The sequence below is a fragment of the Heterocephalus glaber genome, unplaced genomic scaffold (assembly GCF_053883595.1).
Source record: "Heterocephalus glaber isolate CG9 unplaced genomic scaffold, H.glaber_assembly_v1.0 deba00000071, whole genome shotgun sequence".
In the NCBI taxonomy this organism is placed as follows: Eukaryota; Metazoa; Chordata; class Mammalia; order Rodentia; family Bathyergidae; genus Heterocephalus; species Heterocephalus glaber.
The window spans coordinates 5,829,937-5,849,563 of NW_028258137.1; the positions used below are offsets into that span (position 1 = coordinate 5,829,937).

Below are 19,627 nucleotides of genomic sequence, written 5' to 3' on the forward strand. Positions count from 1 at the left end.
GGGTCCCCACTGCTCGGGTGCCAGGTCCATGCAACAGAGAGAGCTGCCCAGGTTCTGGTGAGAAACGAGCACAGAGATCGGCGAGCATGGGGTTCCTCGGGTCCACACTGCCTTCCCACGGCCCTGCAGACCGCAGTGCTCAGTGGGACCCTTGGGAGAGGAGGATGGACTCCTTCCCGGCACCACGCTCCTCTGGCTCCTCCTGCTTCTGCTGCCTGTCCGCCTCTCCCCGAGGAGCCTCTAGTGATCTCCCTCCCTGAGCCCTTCATGCCCGGCCTGGCTCCCTCCTCTGGGAAGCCCTTGGTATCCACTCCCAGGCAGAGGAGGCGGAGGGCCTCTCCTCTGTGCCCCCTAATACCCTGGGTCTGGTCTCCATTCTGAGCTGTCCCGCAGGTGCCCCACCCTACACGGCCCGCCCTGCTGAGCTCCCATCCAGGGACAGAGCTGGTGCCCGGCAGGCGCATGCAATCAGAAGTCTGCTGCTCGAACTGACACCAGCCACAGGGGTGGGGTGAGCGGGAGGAGGCCCAGGTGTCTCGGGAATTCAGCAGCCCCTCTCGGAGCACCTGCCATGAGCCAGCGCCTGTGGGGGCAGAGGACGCTGCCCTGTGTCTGCGACTTCCTGCTGTGCACGCGGGCCAGCAAGGCTCCTGGGAGAAGCCCCAGGGGTAGGGGGCTGGGACACTGCTCTTGACAGGCTCCAGCTGCAGGACCACCTGGGCCCCTTTGCCCAGGTTCTCAGTGCATGGAGCCCTATCTCTCACTTCCAGCTCTAGTTTTTTTCTCTCAGATTCCCATTTTCTTATGCTGTATGTGCCAGCAATGCTGAAACATCCAGAACATTGTTACTTCTGTGCCCTTGCATATTTTGTGTCCTCTTTCTAGGATGCCTTTACCCTGTTTTGCCACTTGGCAAACTCCTATTGATCCTTCAAAACCCCATTCCAAAGTCATTGGCTCTGGGAAGCTTTCTGGCTCCTTTCCCAGGGGAGTTTGTGATTCCACTCCGCACTGCATGTCTCTGTGTTGCAGTGATCACAGCTGTCTCCCTGCATCTGTCTCAGGCCTCTGTGAGTTCAAATGCACAGTACAGTGCTTGCACACTGTAGCTACCATTTTGTTTCTTCCTTCTCCCTACTGAGAGTCACATTTCATAGCTTAAGATTCCTGGGGATGATATTCTACCCCACAGGTGCTGACATCACTGTGAATCCCAGAAAATATCATCGCACTTCACACACGGGAGGGGATTAAAGCGGGTTCTGGTTGTGGGTTTAGCAGGAGACACCCGGGCTGAAGGAGGCCGCAGCCCAGGCCCACAAAGGACGAGCACCCGCAGGCCAGCTGGGCCTGAGCCTCGCAGCCCGAGGGGCCTGGCTGGGTGCCAGGGAGGACCTGCCCGGGCCTTGAGGGACTTACCACGATGATGTTCTCATGCTCCTGGGTGGTCAGGTTGGTGTTCTGGGGACAGATGGAGACAGGGGAGAAAAACAAGATTAGGAAAGTTGGGTGTTTGCATTCCAAATGTCCACAGAGTTCAGACTGAACTGTCACTTTCTTTCCTTTTTCCCTAAACAGCACGGGTGATCAAACAGGGTCTTTGCACTGAGCTACATTCCCAATCCTGTAAAAACTTTTCTTATTTTGAGATAGGGTCTGGCTAAGTGGTCTAGGTGGGATTCCAACTTGTGACCCTCCTGCCTCAGCCTCTCAGAGTGCTGGGATTATGGGTGTGTGCCACCATGCCCAGATATTTTTTTTTCTCAGTTCACTAGATGGGATCACCTCCAGGGCAGGGTAGGAAGCAGGGAGTCCAGGGAACTGAGCTCGCATCCATGGCGGACAACCGCTATGACCTTCAAGGGTTCTGGCTCAGTGAGACTCAGCTTCCATCTCCAGAGGCGGGAAACCGGTAACTACCCGGCATCGGGCTGCTGGCTGCTGCGAGAGGACCTGGCCTTGTTAAGAGACACTCCTTAGAAGACAGAAGCAGGTCTGTAACTCACGGGCTAAGAAACTGCCTGTCTGTGAGTCTCAACTCAGTGCCAGGGAGTCTTCTAGATGGATGTGTAATTATTTGAATGGTTCTTAAACTAGGTATACCTAAGGAACCCTGGTATTCCAGATGTTTTTGCTAAATTCAAATTCCTGCACTGACTTACAAAAAAAAAAAGAAAACCCAAACAAGGCTGAATGGATTAAACTTGCTGAAGTTTTAGGGTTTTCGCCCCCTACCCAATCTGAGATCTGTGTTAATACAATTGGTGCTTTTTACTGCCACTCCGTGACTGTGTGACCTGGGAAAAGGAGATACTCAGTAGCCACGAGTTTGCTTTTGTCTGGGGCAAGGCAGGCTCTGGACCGTGGCCAGGGTCTGGGCATCAGGCGTCCCTGGAGGTCCCTGGGACTGGGCGTGACCTGGGGGAGGGCTGATTGCGCTCCTGTGAGCCTGGGAGGACACAGAGCGGCGTTTCTCATATGCTGACACCTTTCTGTCCTCCTGTGGGTGCCAGGGGACCCGGGCAGCCTGTTGACGGCAGATTGTTAAATACTAGTGTTTTTGGCTGGGAAAGGTGAACGGTGGCTCCAGTTTTTCCTCTCGATGCCTCAGGGCACTGGGTCAGAGCCCTGTCAGTTCGTCCCGTGGATTCTGCTTCACAATGAGAGCTTCCTTCTCCTACAACCCTGATGCCTGGCAAGCAACCTACGGCTGCAGCCTCTGGTCTGGTGCTTGAGGACAGTGGTGGGCTGGGGACTTGCACCTCTGTCGTCTGTTCTGGCTCCAGAGCCTTCGTTTCTACTCCTGAGCTGCAGTTCCAGACCACCTGGGGGTGGACCCTGGCTTCAGGCCTCCCTGGCAGGCGTGTACCCTGCTAGGAAGGCTTTGGCGACAACGGATGTGAGTCCCTGTGTCCCTGTCACGGGACAGCCTCTGCATTCCGCAGGGGAAATTTCTCCCCAGCAGGGCCCCTTCCTGCTGTGGACAGCGGAAAGCACTTGCCAGTGGCCCCACAAAGGGGCAGGGGGGATCCTGAGCTAAGTGGCCACTCTGCACACTCAGGAGATGCCCAGGGAGCCGGGGATGCCACTCTGCTTTGCAGGTGGACAGGCAGTTCCTCCTCGGAACTGCTGGGCGCCGCACAAACCCCTGCTTCCTCTGGACCCTGCCGGCTTTGGGTTGCTTTGGCAAGGCTTGAAGCCACTCCAGGAGGCCTCAAAAGTGGCTTTAGGAAAGAGAACTGAGACAGAACCCAGACCCCAGGTTCCAACCACGGGTGTGTGTGGGTTTTTCCAGCTTTCCCCTCTCAACACCTGGCTGAGACACTTACAGATCTGGATCAGAACTGTCTCCCGTGACACTGAGAACAGGACCCCTGTTCAGAAGCCTCCGCTGCCAGGCCTGGCACGTGTCAGGGACTCTGAGCCTCCACTCTGACACCCTGGGCCTGGTTTACAGCTGAAATCTGGGCACAGAGGTCCTGTGATGTGCCCAGTGACACACCAGGCCCCAGTCTCCTGTCCAGGCGGATGTGACGTCTGTGTGCCAGAGCCGGGGTGGCTTCTGGTCCCACAGGACTGAGTGACGCTGAGTAAGAATGAGCTGGAGGTGCAGTTTCCCCATCTGGACACTTCAGCATCTGCCTGCCAGGGCACTGAGTCTTACGGAATGGACCCTTGATCCGTCTGCCTGGGTGGGGTCTCAGCTCTTGCTAAGACGGGGCAAATCACCCTGACCCCATGCCTGGCACCCAGTAGGGACACGGCACGTGGAAGCTTCTTCCATCTCCTGTCCTTAGATGCTTCTCTCTCCTTCCTGGAACTTGGGGGGGCAGCTGACTTTGACATCCTGGTTTTATAGCCCAAGAAGCAGGACAAGGCCACAGGCATGTCGCTGCCAGGAACATGGTTGGGACAGGAGGAAAGGGACCCTGTTGGAGGCTGGCCAGAGGGCACCTGCTGCCCTGGCCGCTGTCCTGAGCACGGGCCTCATTTGAAGGTGGCACCGTGGCTGGGTGGCCTGGGGGGCTGGGCGATGTGGTCTCCAGATCACGGAGCCAGGCACCCCCGGGGGGACTTCCAGCTGGGCAGGGATTCCCTGTGTGGGCCGAGTGGGTCACCCAGTGTCCCTGGGTGTCTCCTCATCTGTGATGTGAAGGCAGCAGGGCCACCTCCCAGAAGAATGTGAGCAGGGACAGGATGCGCCCAGCTTAGGGGAGGTGAGCTGCCTTCCTCTCTCCAGGGAGAAACCTCAACACAGGCTGGGCACTGGGCTCGGGGCCTGGGACTTGGGATCATGACGGTAATTCATCTCAGAGCTGAGCTGTCCTCTTCTGCACAAGGCCGCCTCCCAGCTAGGACACAACCTATATCCCTGCCTGTGACAGTCACCTGCTGTCTCTGCTTCTCACCCCACTTCCTCCCAGGCCAAAGACCCTCTCCATGCAGCACCGGGGCGGCCTGTGCTGGCTTCTTGCCTGGCCGCATGTGGGAATGACCCAGGCACCGGGGCAGGGAGACGCTCTCCAGGGACAGGGACAGCGGCATCATCCTGGCAACTGTGCCTGATTTAAACCAGGGGTCACCAAGTCCAGTGACCTCCGTGGCCAAGCAGGGAAATAAAGGAGCAGAGTCCTGGCCTGCAGAAAACGCTCAGTCCTGCGCCCAGCAGAACGGAGGGACGGGAAGCTGCATGCTTCCCAAGTGCCCCCCACCCTGGTGCACTCACCCTGACCTGTCACCCGTCCGCTGGCCGCTCCCGACCGGGCCAGGCTCCACCCCACCAAGGCCCATGTCACACGCAGCAGCACAGGGTGCCTGGCACAGCTGGCTGCCGAGGAGGAGCTCTGGCTGGCGCCAGCTGCAGGCCGTAACTGGTTTTGTGATTGTCTTTAGAGAACGCAGACAGGACATTCCGTTTTGCTGTGAAATTTCCTGATTCTTAAAACCCTGAAAGCCCATGTGTAGGCTGCATGGGGTGACCGAGGTAGAAGGGTGACATGGGCCGCCTGTCCCAGCCACCACAGGGCAGGATGGAAGAGGCAGTGTGGGCCTTCACTGGCACCTTGGTCCTGAGTGTGACCTGGGGCCTGAGGGTGGGGACAGCTCCTCCTTCACCTTCCCACAATCCCTGGCCTTCCCGGCCTGGGCCACCCTCTCTGGCTGCTGGGACAGTGGTGTGGGGAACGGCTACTTCCTTCAGAGACAGGGAGATGGAGCCCCTGTGGAGCTCCACCTGCCTGGCAGGTGAAGAAGGGCCAGCCTGGCGGGTCTCACCTCGGAGAGCAGTTTGGAGACGATTTCCAGGGGCGCTTGGTTGATGGAGTCATCCTGCAGTGGGGAGGTCAGGGCCATGTCCACCAGTGTCCGGATCTCTTTCAAGACCACTTCCCAGCGGCTTGGGTTACTCAGGACTTTCTTGTACTTGTAAATCTTTTTCTGGGAGGAAGAGAGAGAGAGACAGGAACACGTCACTGACTTGAAGACCGAGGAGGACAGGGCTGTTGGAGGCTGGGGTGATAAGGCCCTGAGAAGCTGTCAGCCTGGACCCGCACCAGGCCCCAGACACATGAAGGAGCACCTCAGCCAAGGTCCGGGCTGCACCTGAAGACACCGGGCTGCTGACTCCGGAAGAGTCATTTCCCACACTGGTCCCAGGGAACTTTAAGAAGGAACCGGAGAGATTTCCCTTTTACATCCGCCTTCTGCCAGAGCTGCCCTAAGGAGCCGGATGAGCTGGAAGCGCTGCTCCGCAGATGCCACCCTGACAGAGCACGGGATCAGGACCAGGATCCAACCCAGCAGGTGCGGGCTGAGCCCAGATGCCCGGCAACGCCAGGCTCCTCGGCATCCACCCTGTGGCGAGGAAGGCTTCTCACCTGCGCTTGCTGGGTGCAGCTGCCACAGCTGCCACGGCCCGAGTGCGGGGTGGGGGCTGTACCTCGGGTTTGAGCCTGAGCCAGTCCCGCCTGTGTGACGTCATGGAAAGAGGCGGTCGGAGGCCCAGGTCCCAGCCAAGCACTGGCTTCCCTCCGGTCTCGCCGCTCGCCCCCCTGCCCGCCTTGCTGGAGTCTCTCTGGATGAACTCCTTCATTAAGTGCTCTGTTGCTCGGGGAAATGCCTAATTTTAGTGTTCCCGCTCCGGCAGCCAGCTGGGGTAACAGGTCACAACCTCAGAGCCCGAGTCTGCGTGATGGAAGCGCGAAGAAGGATGCTGACTAACCGTCAGCGTCAGAAGCCACCGGGGTGCCCCAAGCCCTCCATTTCAGAGTTAAGAGTCATATGGTGGCTTTAGGACCTGGAGCTAAGAAGGAAGTATTTGGGACACATGTTCCATAGCAAAGTGACCATTAAGAGGCACTTCGGTGAAATAGGAGGTCCACTTTGCTTGTCTAAGTATTTATTTTGGTTTTTCGAGTCTGGGTCTCACTGCGTAACCCAGGTTGGCCTCAGACACTTGGTGATCCTCCTGCCTCAGCCTCCTGAGCGCTGGGAGTAAAGGCATGCACCACCACATTTGGCAAGGAGGTGGACTTTGGACTACTTTCAGTATTTCACCTGCTGGGCCCTGGGTCCCTATTCCATAAAACGAGTCACGAAAATCTCTCTTAGCACCGGAACAGATAATGGACCCTGGGGTCAGCTCCCTGGATGAGTTACACTTGAAGGCTCAGTCCAGGTGGAAGAGGCACCCCAAACACAGAGGACACCCTGGGTCTCAGTCTCTCAGTGGAAAACATCGAGGGCATGAAATGTGTAACCCAGGGCAACACACACCATATCCTGTCTCCTTTCTCCCCATCTTTTAATACCCCAAGGCTTTCTGGGGCCTCTTCCTGGCTAATCATGCCCATCCATCACCAGCAGCATGGCCCACACAGGCTGCACCTTGCGGGCGCAGGTCTTTCTGACAGCTTTGCCTTTTTCCTCCTCCTGTGCCTCCTGCTCGGCCTCACTGACCTTTGCCCTTTGCCCACCATGCTCTGCTAGGAGCCAGGCAGGACCACGGAGCTGGCAGTTTGCATCAGGTGGGGATGGCGAAATGGAGGACCAGACACACAGATTTGTGGATCCAGAAGGACCATCAGAAATGTACAGCGCGTCCCATGGGCGAGTGCTTAGTCTACTAAACATGGTGCAGCGGTGATGACAGCCACAGAGTTTTTGCTGAGCTCCGTTACATGAGGCCCCTGGCCCAGGCAGCCTTCGCTGGAGCCTCAGCCAGTTCTCAGTGACCGTCCCTGAGGCCACTTGCCCAGCCTGGTACACAGGAGCGCTGCATTAGCTGCACCACGGGTCCAGGTGAGACACACGGTGTCCAGGCGAACAATGTGACACCTCCTAGCGCAACCACTGCCCACTCCCGGGAGCCCTGAAGGCTGTGCTGGGTCCGTACCCAGAGAACTGCTGAATCTTTACACCACTGTGGAATCAGCATGGGGATGTCATCCTCTCTCCAGCCCCAAAGAAAACCACCAAAATCCTACCCACGCCTTCCCACAGTGGGTCTAGGCTCGGGAGCAGCCTGAGTGCTCAGTGCCGCTCTGTGGATCAGCTGCAAGTTATTTACTTTGGAGAGAATAATGACTTCATTCTTTTTGTGTGTGTGTGAAGATGATGCATGCTCATAAAAAATTCAAACCATATGGAAGCGCACAAAAGAAGAGGGTTAATTAAAAAGGCCTCAGAAGTCCCACCATCCAGAAACAGCCATCGTGAATATTTGGTGAACACCATTCCCTCCAACCTTCATTTAAACTCTGCAAAACACACCCAGCCCATGGGGCGGGTGGCTGTGAGGGCACTCCCTGTGAGCCACAGACACGCTGGTACAACGCGGCTCCGGCTCGAGACCTGAGCTTGACTGCTTTGGTGGCCCAGACTCGGCGCCCTGGACAGCCCCTCCTTGGAGTGGAGAGGACCGTGGCTTTCTGCGGAAGCCTGAGCCCCTACTTGGGGCAGGCGTCAAGGGCGCGACAAGGGCGAGCATTTGGTGAGTGCACACTGCGTGCCAGGCCCAGTGCAAAGCTGCAACCCTGGGATCTGGAGGCGCAAGCGTAGGTTCAGGGCCCAGAAGCAGACCCTGAGACAAGGGCTATAGATTTGGGAAGTGACTGTAGGAAACGCTGGGGAGAAGGCAGTCAATAAACAGGCACCGTCTAGCACCATGACCCAGGCAGCCGACACGGACACCCTCTGTAGGCCGTGGTGCTCAGTCCTGGGAGCCTTAGAGGCCGGCAGCTCAGCCTCTGGGCTCTTGCCAAGCAGCGGCAGGCAGGGGCATCTGTCCCCCCCTTTCCTCTCCCACACTTCTGGCTGCCCGGGGCCCCGGCCACAGAGGTCCCAGAGCCACAAGTCACTCACGGGGGCAGAGTTGGGGTGTCTGTCCACAGGGACAGGTCTGTGGCCGGCAGGTGATGTGGGGGGGCTGTCAGCATCCTCCGTGGCCCAGGAGGGGAGGTGACTTCCCCAAGGCCGAGTAGCCAGAAGGAGACAAAGCTGAGGCCCTGTGGAGAAGGGGCCGTGGGAGCAGCAGACGATGGCGGCCATGGTGCTGCCGGTTGGAGGTGCGGGTGGGAGAGGCTGCTGTTCCAGACGGGTTCGGCACAGGGCAGCCTGTCCAGGGTGACAGGGCCCAGCCACTCCCCAGGTGACACAGTAGCATGTCTCATCCCGGGAGCACTGATGAGCTCACCAGGCAATGGATGAATCACGATGGGGCAGGAACCAAACCACCTCTGGAATCCTCACTCCCTGAGGCCCAGCCCTTGGCTTGGCACAGGGTCCTCCCACAGAGCCCTCTCTGCCAGGGGGTGGGTGGCCTGCCTAGTGGTTTGCCCAGTGTGGACAGGAGCCTTGGAACTTCCAGTGACTGAACCCATGGCTGGTGTTATGCAGAAGAAAGCTGAATTAAAGTGGGGTGGAACTACAAATGGGGACCAAGCCTGGCCTGGGTTTATATAATGAAACCAGAAATGGTCTTCAGTGTTTTTAAGAGCATTGAAGGAAAAAACAATACAGATTATGCAATGGAAATTGAATGTGGCCCACGAAGCCCCAAATATTTTCTATCCAGCCCTTTATTGACAAAGTTTGCCAAGCCCTGGTTCACAAGGTTAAATCCCAGCCCAGGAAAACATAGGCGAAGACAGTGGACATCATTAGCCACAAGTGAAGTTTGAGTTAAAACCATAAAGAGAAGCCATGCATTTCACACCCACTAGGATGGCTAGAGGCAAAAAAACAAACACCACCAAGTGTTGGCAAGGATGCGAGGAAACGGACACTGGGACTCTGTGCACTGCTGGTGGAAGGAGGTTGGTGGAGCCACGTTAGGAAATAACTCTTGACAGTTTCTTAAAATGTTAATCTTATACCTATCACAGGGCCCAACAGTTCTGTTCTTAGAAATCTGCCCAATAGACAGAAAAACATAGTCCACACAGACATGCACACGCATGTCCACAAAGCGGCTCCAGCTGTCGAATGAATGTATCCACAGATGGGGGGGCGGGGCACAGTCTCCAGGGACAAAAAGCTATGACCTTGTGTGTCCCATTCACGACCAGTGTGCTAAGTGAGAGAAGCCAGCCCAGTACCTGATGCTTTCTACATGAACTGTCTAGAAAAGGCAACTTTACAGAAAGAAAATGGACCAGTCCCTGCCGGTGGCTGAGGAGTGTCCCAGGAATGAAGCGCAAATAAATGCAAAGGCATCTTTCAGGGTGTGAAAATATTCTAAAACAGGATTGTGGTGATGGGTACACAGCTCTATACATTTACTAAAATCATTAAGTTGCATATTTACAATGGGTGAATTTTATGGCATACAAATTATACCTCACATAAGTTATCTTTTAAAAAATGCCACCCCTGGGAGCTAGAGCACATCATACAAATCCAAACTAGAATGCTTTGTGTTTAAGAGTACAGGTCTGGCAATAAGCAGGCTTCAGCCCAATTCTGAGCTCTGCTTCAGCCCAATTCTGAGCTCTAGTTCACCTACCCACCTACCCATCTATTCACCTACCACCCACCCATCAAACAGTCATCCGCTTACCCATCCATCCATCCATCCAGCCCTCCCTCCCTCCCTCCCTCCATACATCCGTTCTCCATCAGTCCATCGATCATACACCCAGCCACCAAACCCATCCATCCACCTATCTATCCACCCATCAAACTATCATCACCCACTCATCCACCATCCACTCCTCTGCCTACCCATCCAGTCATCTATCTATCCATCATACACTCAGCCATTCACAAACCCATCCATCCACTCATCCACCCATCCATCATCCATCCAATCATCCAACAAAGACTACTTGAAACCATCTGCCACCATGTGCCAAGCACTGTGTAAGTATTCAGGACACTCAGGGCAAGCAAAGCAGACAGGCCCTGGTGCTCATGGAACCCACAGTTACTTGCATCTTAGTTTCTTCATCTGCAAAGCAGGAGAAGAATAACAGCTGTCAAATGCTTGCTGTGAGTATCTCTGAAACACTACATATAGAACAGCCCAGTTCCTGGCTAAACAGCAACTTTAATGATTCGCACCTACCGAGTCCCGGGAGTGAGTGTCCAGAGCGGGCGGGACTCAGCAGGGCTCCCAGCACCCGCGCCCCAGCCCCACCAGTGAACGCAGCCAGCAGTCAGAGCCTCCTGCTTCCATCTGGCAGAGCCAATCACTCCACTGCCGTCCTAACCCTCTGCGTGTGTCAGGGAAGGGACGTTACCTGGGTGACACCCGCCATCTCTCTGGTAACTGCTCCCACAGCACAAGCAGCACAGACACTGGGGCTTTCAGGCCTGAGAAAGCAGAGGCTGTTGCTCTTCCACAGGTCACAAGCTGTCACCAGGAATGAGCCCCGGCCAGGAGAGGCGTGGCTCTGAATGTACTGGAAGCCCGAGCCTCTAGGATGGGGCTGCCTGCCGCAGCTCCGAAGCTCACACACACACACACACACACACACACGCACACGAGCACGCATGCTCCCCACCACCTGGCAGGGGGAGAGAAGCCGTACGGGCGGGCGCGGTGGAGCTGCAGAGGGGAGGAGGACCTGCACAGACGAATGGGTCTGGCCGGCCGCCCACTGGCTCTGCCCTCGTCTTTCCTGTGTGGGTCTTAGTGCGGAGCTGTCCAGTCGGAAAGCTCCTGGCCCCACGTGGCTGCTCACACTGAACTTCATTAGAATGAAACCTGAGGGAAAACCCAGTGTCGCGGTCACGCTCCCATGCTGTGTTTACTGCTCTAGGACAATGCAGAGAGAATGTTGTCATCATCACCACACAAAGCTCTGCTGGGCAGTGCAGTCCTGCCATCTCGGGGTCCCCTCTGCCACTACGCCCCAGAGGCCCATCTGTGTTTGTCCGAGTCTCCCTGTCACTGCAAGGGCCAGCTGATGTGCAGGTGGCACTGTCCCCAGCAGCGAGGCCTGCCTCTTCCCTTGGGGATCCGGAGACTTCTACAAGCTCTGCCAAGGTGGTGTCTGCAGCAGAGCCCTGCAGGTCCAGAAAGACTGCTGACAGGCTAAGGCCCTGGCTTCCCTGATTCGAGGCTCACCATGGCCATACATGCTGGTGTGCGTGGGTAAATTGCCACCTCTGCCCAGGCAGTGGCTTCTGGAGCCCCGGACATTTGGGTGGGTGGCATCTGGGGCCTTCTTTTATCTTGCAGGACGGCTTCCCTTTTAGCAGCAGACTGTCACCTTGACTTCGTCTGTGACAACGACAGACACAGCCCCAAACCGCCCCCTGGCCTCCAGGTCTTCATCATCAACCCCAGACCTCCCCCCATCTAACTTCTCAGGCCCCCTTAGTGAACTCTGTGCAGAGACCCCAAGGGTCAAACTGCTCCCCGGCCTTTTTTTCTGATGCCTGCTACCCAGCTCAATCTGGTCACACCATCACCCTCAGGGCCCTGGCTGCAGCTTCCTGGGGAAAGGAGGCTCCGAGGAAGCTCCCAGTGGTGGGGTTTTAAATAACTAGAAGACAATCAACTTCACAATAAACTAACTTCCTTGAATTAAAGAAATGCTATTGATGCATATTTTGCTTCTTTTTGTTACAGACCAGGCCTTTCTGATCTACAGATCTTCTGAGATTAGGTTGAATACTATTTGCTTTTCTCTGCAATTGGGGTTTTCCCCTTGCTACAAACTTCCTGGGTACAGCCCCTCCATCTCTGGGAAACGCTGGGGGTTTGCCAGCAAGAGCCCACCCTGGATGCCCGGGGGTCCAGTCCTGAGACTCAGTTCTGCAAGAGACCTGGTGAGTGTCACTGTTACACAGACACACACACACACACACACGCCTGCACCATCGAGGTAAAATCCACATACCACAAAAGTAGCCACTGATCATTTCAAAGCATATAATTCAGGGCCATTTAGCACATTCTTGACGCCGTGCAGCCACTGCTCAAGGGAAACACTATCCCCACGAAGAGGTCCTTCCCTACTTCCCTCTCCCCACCCCAGCCCCAGCCAGCTGCTGGTCCCCTTCCTGTCTCTGCAGTTTCTGAGTCTGGACACCCACAGGAGTGGAATCCGAGGATGTGTGGCCTTCTGCACCTGGCCTCTTCCCCTGGGCTGCGCCTGGCTGTCGGGTTCACCCACAATGCATTTCGTGTTGGGACCTCATTCATTTCTGCAGCTGATTGACACTCTGGGTGGGACAGACCACAGCAGGACCGAGTGACAGCAATATAATTGTTCACTGCTCTACCAACAGGCGCTTGGGGCCTTCCTGCCACTGGCTAGTGAACTTGCTCCCATGCACACTGGTCACTGATTTTCGCCAACACGTGGATGTCCACCATCTTGCCTGGTACTGTGACTGTGCCATGTCGGCGTGAGTTCTGCCATGTGGCAGCGGAGAGTTTGGTGGGTCTTTCGGGGGATCCCAATCTGGGCATACAGTGACTGCACTGTGACCTGCTGGTCTGACTGATTGACAGGTGAATTAGTCAATGGCTACCCTGCAGGGACTAGTGTGTTCAAGGCAGGTGCAGGGACAGCCACTGTGTGGACAATGTACACTGGAGGAAGCAGCCCGGCCCACCCTGGCTGGAGGGCAAAGCCTGGCACAAAACAGTCTCACAACACTGTCAAGTATGGTGTGATAGCTACCACGCAGCAAGGGAAAACTACAGTGCAGAGGGGTCGTGGCAAGTGATGCCAGCGCACACCCACTCTCCCCTCTGGAGGGCCAGGCCCTGTGCCAGGCACTGCAATAAGCCCAGTGCTGTCACCCTGACACATGTGTGAGATGAGTAGTATAATCAGCCCCACTTTTCAGATTAGAAGACTGAGGCCGAGAGCTGAGCTAGAAGACAGCCAGCGAGCAGTGGGACCCACATCTGGTTTGTACCCCAAGTGCCTGACCCTCATGCCACAGAGTGGGGTAAACTCGGTGCTCTCCATGCCTGATCCATGCTGCCACTTCCTGCCAGCTACAGAGCCTCGTTTTCCTCTGTGGCTGCCTGGGGCAGCTGCAGACAGGCTGGAGCTGATATTTGCCTGAAACCAGCTCCTGGGGAGAAGGACAATTTGTCTGAAAGAGGGACACGGCCCTGGCACTCAGCCCCCTAAGGGCCCACCAGAGGTGGCCTCCCTGAAGCCATTACCACTGCCAAGGAAACAGCAGGGCGTAGGGAGGTGTCCTGCTCTGCTGGCTCTGGGCTTCGGCTGGTTGCCTGGGTAACCACGAGTCTGGTTAATGAGGAGATGACCGGCCTTGGTGTCAGTCTCCCAGCTGGGTACCACATTCTACCTGCACTGCGGGCCTACTGCATCCTGGGAAAATCCAATCATCCCACGGATGCTGCCTGAACGCATTAAAAATTGTATATGCTCTTTTGCTCACTGAGCTACAAGCCCCTTGGGGGCAGGGACAATGCCTCTGCTCTCTCTACATCTCTGCAGTGCTCTGCGAAATGACTGGCGCCACATGGGGTATGTGGAAGGGGCTCTGGGTGTTTGTAAAAGGCAGAGTGAGCAGGGCAGAGTGAGATCATTAGAAGGAACAGCAGATGGGGTGCTAAGGGCTTTGCTGCAGCAGGCCCTGCACTAAATCCTCCACACTCATCCCCTCCAGGGATCGCCTGGGGGCCTGGGCAGGCTGCAGATTCTGACAAGGGTGGGGAGGGTCTGGCCATCTGCATTAAGCCTGGGCCCTCCTGAGGCCTTGTTGCTACTCCTGCTTATCCTGTCCCCAAAACTGAGGAGATGGCAGCTGGGGAGAGGTCACTCTTTTGCCCAGGGTCACACAGCTGGTGTTGTGCATGAAGCTGTGGCTCCTCAAAAGGTCCCAGACGCTAGAATCTAGCTGTGACCTTATTTGGAAATGGGGCCTTTGCAGATGTTAAGGTGAGGTCACACTGGATTAGGATGGGCCCTGTTATGGCTTGTGTTTAGATGTCCTCCCAAAGCCTCATGCTTTTCTGGAGGTGGCTGAATCTAGAGTGTGTGACTGATTCATGGTGCAATGCTAGGCTCCAGAGCACTAGGATGAAGGGTGAGTGCTACCCAACCTAAGTACTCTGAATAAGATAAAAGGGGCAAGAAGACACTGTTAAGGTCTCTTGTTGCTTTTTGCTGTCTTCCGCCACCATGTGATGTTGCCCCTCTGCCACCCTGCCTTGGAGCCAGCCGATTATGGACTGAAACTCTATGAACTAACTATAAACTGAAAAATCCTTTCCTTCTTTAACTTTGCATACCTTGTCTCAACAATGAGAGAAAAGTAACTCAGTCAAAATTTGTTACCAGGAGTAGGGTCGCTGCAATGACATTACCTGGCCATGTGGCTCAAGAGCCTCTGGAACTGGCTTGTGGGAAGGAGAAGAGTTAGAAAATATTCAGAGATGCCAGCTGAAAAAGTACAGCTGGAATGCCTTAGGCTGTACTGTATGGGAGATTCTGGTCAGAGCTCAGAAGACCAGAAAGCCAGTAAAGACCAGGCTCAGGAGGTGTCTGCTAGGAAGAAGGACTGCATTGGCTGCTGGACTCCAGATAATGTATGTTGTGCCTTGGCAGAAAGCTTGTCTGCATTTTGCTCCTGTCCAGAGACTGACTGAGACTGAGATTAAGGGTGGTGGACTAATTCATCTGGCAGAAGACATTTCAAGACAGTCTAACATTGAAGCAATGGCATGGTTATTGTTGGGGGCTTTTAGCCAGATTTATGTTGGGAATCAAGAGCAAAGAGCCCAGCAGAATGATTTAAAATGTTTTGAGTTTGGCCAGAAAGGAAGCTCCAATAAAGTTGCAGCCTACAAAGGTAGAGCAAAAGAGATCTTGATTGCTGAGAAGGAAAAGGAGAATGGAAAAGATGGCCTGAGGGGATCACAAGAAGCAGCAGGACTCTACCCTTTGGAGTGTCAAAATTGCAAAAGTGAAAGACTGCTTTGAGAAGAAAACTCCAGAGCACCATGTTCCAGAATGGCTGCAGCCTAGAGAATTTGTTCCTTTGGACTGTGTTCAGAGTACTCAGCAACCCAGGCGCTTGACCCCTACAACCAAAAGAGAAGGCTGGCTACTGCCCCAGAGTACCAGACCCTGGTATCATCCACACGGCACTGGTTTAGGCACATGCAGATTGCAAGAGCTGTAGTCAGGAAGGCTTCCACCCAGATTTCAGAAGGCCTGGGAGGCCAGGCAGTGCCCCCTGAGAGGGCAGGGTGTGAAGCTGAGTGTGAAGCCAAAGGTATAGTGGAGACCCCAGAAGTTTGGAGAAGCCAGGAACGTGGATCATCTGAGGAAAACTGCAAGGAGGGAGCAGAGCCGGCCCAAGAGAGAAGCTGCGGGAGCTCCAACTCTGGCCAGTGCAGTAGGGGCAGAGCCATCCAAACCCTTTGGAGTTCGCAACTTGGTACAGATTGCCGGGGATGCTGGAAGTAGAACTGTGGGATTTCACGTTTGCCCTGTTAGATTTTGGGCCTGCTTTGGTCCCATTCCTTTGCATTCCCCCCATTTGTACCTTTTAGAATGGTAATGTCTACCTCGTGTCATTGAATGTTGGCAGTGTTTGGCTTTCTTTGCATGTGTACAGGGTCTCGCAGCTAAGAGTTTGTCCTAACTCTCAGAGGAGAGCTTGGACTTGGACTTTCCAGCAGTGCTGAAATTGTTAGAACTTTGGCAACTCTTGGAGATGGACCAATGCCTTTTGCAAAGAATGTGCATGTGTCTTTGGGGGGCCGGGAGCAGAATGTTATGGCTTGTGTTTAGATGTCCTCTCAAATCCTCATGCTTTTTCGGAGGTAGCTGAATCTAGAGTGTGTGACTGATTCATGGTGCAATGCTAGGCCCCAGAGCACTAGGATTAAGGGTGTGAGTGCTAACCATCCTAAGAATTCTGAATAAGATAAAAGGGGCAAGAAGACACTGTTGAGGTCTCTTGTTGCTTTGTGCTGTCTTCCATCGCCATGAGCTGTTGTCCCTCTGCCACCCTGCCTTGGAGCCAGCTGATTATGGACTGAACCCTCTACGAACTATAAGCCAAATAAACCTTTCCCTCTTTCACCAATCCGTCCAGCCTCATTTCACTAGGGACAGTGGCACACATGGGCTGTGGGAGAGGGCTCTCAGCTTATGCTCAGTGTGGAATCTGCTGGGTTTTCTTTCTTTCTTTTTTGGTACCGAGGATTGAACTCAGGACCTTGCATTTTCGAAGCAGGCATCGGAACCACTAAGCTAAATCCCTGGCCATGGCTTTTCTTTTCTTGAGAGCAACCGGAGGAGCTGGTCCTTTGGCTCCCCTGGGAGTAGGAAGGCTGGCATCACTCTAACACCTGCCCCAGCCCTGACTCAACTGTATAAGCCCTGGCCCTGCACCGCATGGAAACCAGAGCCTGGCTGGCTACTTGCACACCTGGCGCCTGCATCACCCGTGATGTCAGAGAAGCCACCTGGGGACACAGTAGGTGGCAGGCTGAACATCCAGGAGAATTCAGCAGGGACCTGGGCTGGGGGCTGGCGTTGGGGCCTTAGTAAGGTGGGACCGCCCACAAGGGAGGATTCCACTCGGTCCCTGCCTTCCCCAGCAGCAACCCCAGCAGCCATTGTTATGTCAGGGACAACTTGGGCTGCCCACGAGGGGCTGGCACAGCCAATGCCCACCCTGACAGCCTGCCAGGGTCCTCAGGAACCACCTTGGGCCTTAGCCAAGGCACAACAGTGGAGCCCAACCCCAGGCCGATGGCATCAGACTGGCATCTCGGGTAGGTAGAACCCAGGCCTTGGGTCTTTTCTGGGCACCGGTGTATTCAAGAGGGCCCCTGCACACATGCTCACAGGAGTGGTGTCCACAAAAGCCCGGCAGGGTAAGCAATTCATGTCCACCGGGGTGAATGGATAAGTGAGCCATACGTGATGGAGTGTTATTCAATCTTAAACAGAAAGCAAACAGCTGGGTGCCTGTAATCCCAGCACCGAGGGAGGCTGATGCAGGGGAATCTCAAGTTCAAGTTCCACCTGGGTAACTTGGTGAGATCTTATCTTAAAAACATAATGTGACAGGCACCCTGGGCTCACTGCCCAGTAAAACACACCCACACACACAGCCAGCCACTCATGAATGGCCATGAAGAAGCAGGCTGGGGCTTGGCTTCATCTGCAATGCTTCAGTTGGTGCATGAATTAGACACGTCATTAAAGAGCAGCCAAGGAAAGAGACTCAGGGGTTTCTGAAATGGGGACCATCCTCAGGCTGCTCAGGACCCCAGCTCTGAGCCCATCACAGATGGCCAGGAGGATTTGCGATTCTAGTATCCTTCACTTTGCAACGGCCCAGATGTGTCCATGGCCTGGTAGGTGATCTGGTTTTACAATAACATGGGGTCTCTGAAAATTAAGAGTTGTCCAGAACAGTGTCAGGGAAGAGGGAAAGAGCAGAGGAGCATCTGGATGTGTGGTGTGGCCTGTAATCCCAGTGCTCCAGGAGACTGAGGCCCAGCCTGGTCAATAGAGCAAGTTCAAGGTCAGTCTGACTAACTAGCAAGAACCTATCTCCAAAAAAAAAAAAAGTGAATAAATAAAATAAAGAAAGAAATCAAACAAGCACAGGCACTCTATCCTGGGACATCATTTCAAATTCCCTTTCTGTCCACACATGCACAGCACACGCCTGCACGTAAACCTGGGCTGCATGGGACGTGCTGGCTGTTCTCCACCCTAGCCACCATCCTTTGTCTTTTTCCCAAACTAACACTGTGGGGCACATTCGGGGCTCAGAAAGCACCTCCCAAGGGCCACCATGTAACCGCTCTCGGGCAGAGGGGCGGCTGTGCCCCAAACTCCTCTTCCTCATGTATCAGAACGTGGGGGCCTGGCAGCTTGCAGCTCTCTGGTCTAGGTCATTTCACGTCCTCCTTCGTGGTCCTATGCGATCAAAGACAAATGCACAGAGAAGGGTTTGGGGTCCCAAAGCGGCACAGCACCCGACTTACATCTGTGCTCGCGCCTTTTCTCTCAGCACCTGTTGGGCATCGCTGCAGACCAGTTCCCCGGAACACCCCGGGTCAAACGCGTAGGAGGCAGGGCATCCACTGGAAACTAACATGAGGCTCAGGCAGTCCAGCCATCTGACCGGCCACCTGTCCTCCTCTCCGGGGTCACTCCTGGTAGTGCCACCGGCTTCGGCTCAGGGACCTCAGTGACTGGGTCCTGCCTCCCCAGCCGGGCCTTTGCACCCAATACCGTGGGGGCCTCTTCCTAATCATTCATCCGAGGCAGCCCTTTCTGAGCACACACGGCAGACGAACATGGAATACTGTCCCGAGGCCGCTGTGTCTGCGCTGAGGGCCGGAGGCCCCAGGCTCCCTGCCTTGGAGTGGGGGCTGTGTGTGTGTCTGCTTCCTCTGCCCCTGAGAAAGGAAACTCTCTCCGTCCCAAATAAGGATTTCCCCCACTCACAACCTCAAGCAGCCTCAAGACAGTAGCACCTCAGCAGGGGCCTCGTTTATTTTACTAGGAACTTTATCTCCCACTCACAGCACTTCAAAGGCCTCTGCGCTGTGCGGCTTTGTTTGGAAGCCTCCGCTCCTTGCCGGGCCACGTCTGTCTGGGCCGAGTCCCAGCCCCAGTCCCGGCTGCTACCGCAGAGGCCCTTGATGTGTGAGCACCCTGCGAGGAATCCAGACCGCAGTGGTCTCCAACACGCGTTTCAGAACTGGTCGTGTGGCGTTCCGCGTGGACGCGGGGTAAGGCTCAGGCGCACTCCTGCCTTCCCAGGCTGCGGAGGCGGGGCTTATGGGGGAGGCATCCCTTCCAGGGTATCACTGGAAATGGCACGGGGGCCCTGAGAGTCCCACGGGGAGCCCACGAGGTCTCAGGAGTCCGAGTGTCCAGCTGCTCATCCCGTTGAATTCTAGGCCGCTTGCACTGGCAGAGGGGACACTGCCGAGAAATCTAGAGCTATGGACACCTTTGGTCCCTTGCGCTTGGTCTCAGGCAGCGAGGGACCCAGCAAGAAGGCCTGAGGGGTACAGGAGGTGCCAGACCCTGGGCTTGAATTCTAGCCTGGATGTATGAGAAAGTAACAGCCACCTCCTAAGAACACTGTGCAGCCTGGACAAAACAACAGAGATGAAGTCAAAGGAAAACAGTGGGAACTTAATAAA

General features: G+C 55.3%; 1 protein-coding gene across 2 annotated transcripts in view; it reads right to left on the reverse strand.

The window, feature by feature from the left end:
• Cmip (c-Maf inducing protein) overlaps positions 1–19,627 on the reverse strand; it is a 183,103-nt gene that overhangs the window by 37,751 nt on the left and 125,725 nt on the right. For both annotated transcript variants that reach the window (XM_004842796.4, XM_087203962.1), the window contains exons 4-5: positions 5,275–5,436; positions 1,420–1,461 (exon numbers count right to left, since the gene is read on the reverse strand). In XM_004842796.4, the coding sequence (XP_004842853.1) occupies positions 1,420–1,461; positions 5,275–5,436 (204 nt within the window). The remainder of the gene's footprint in view (positions 1–1,419; positions 1,462–5,274; positions 5,437–19,627) is intronic.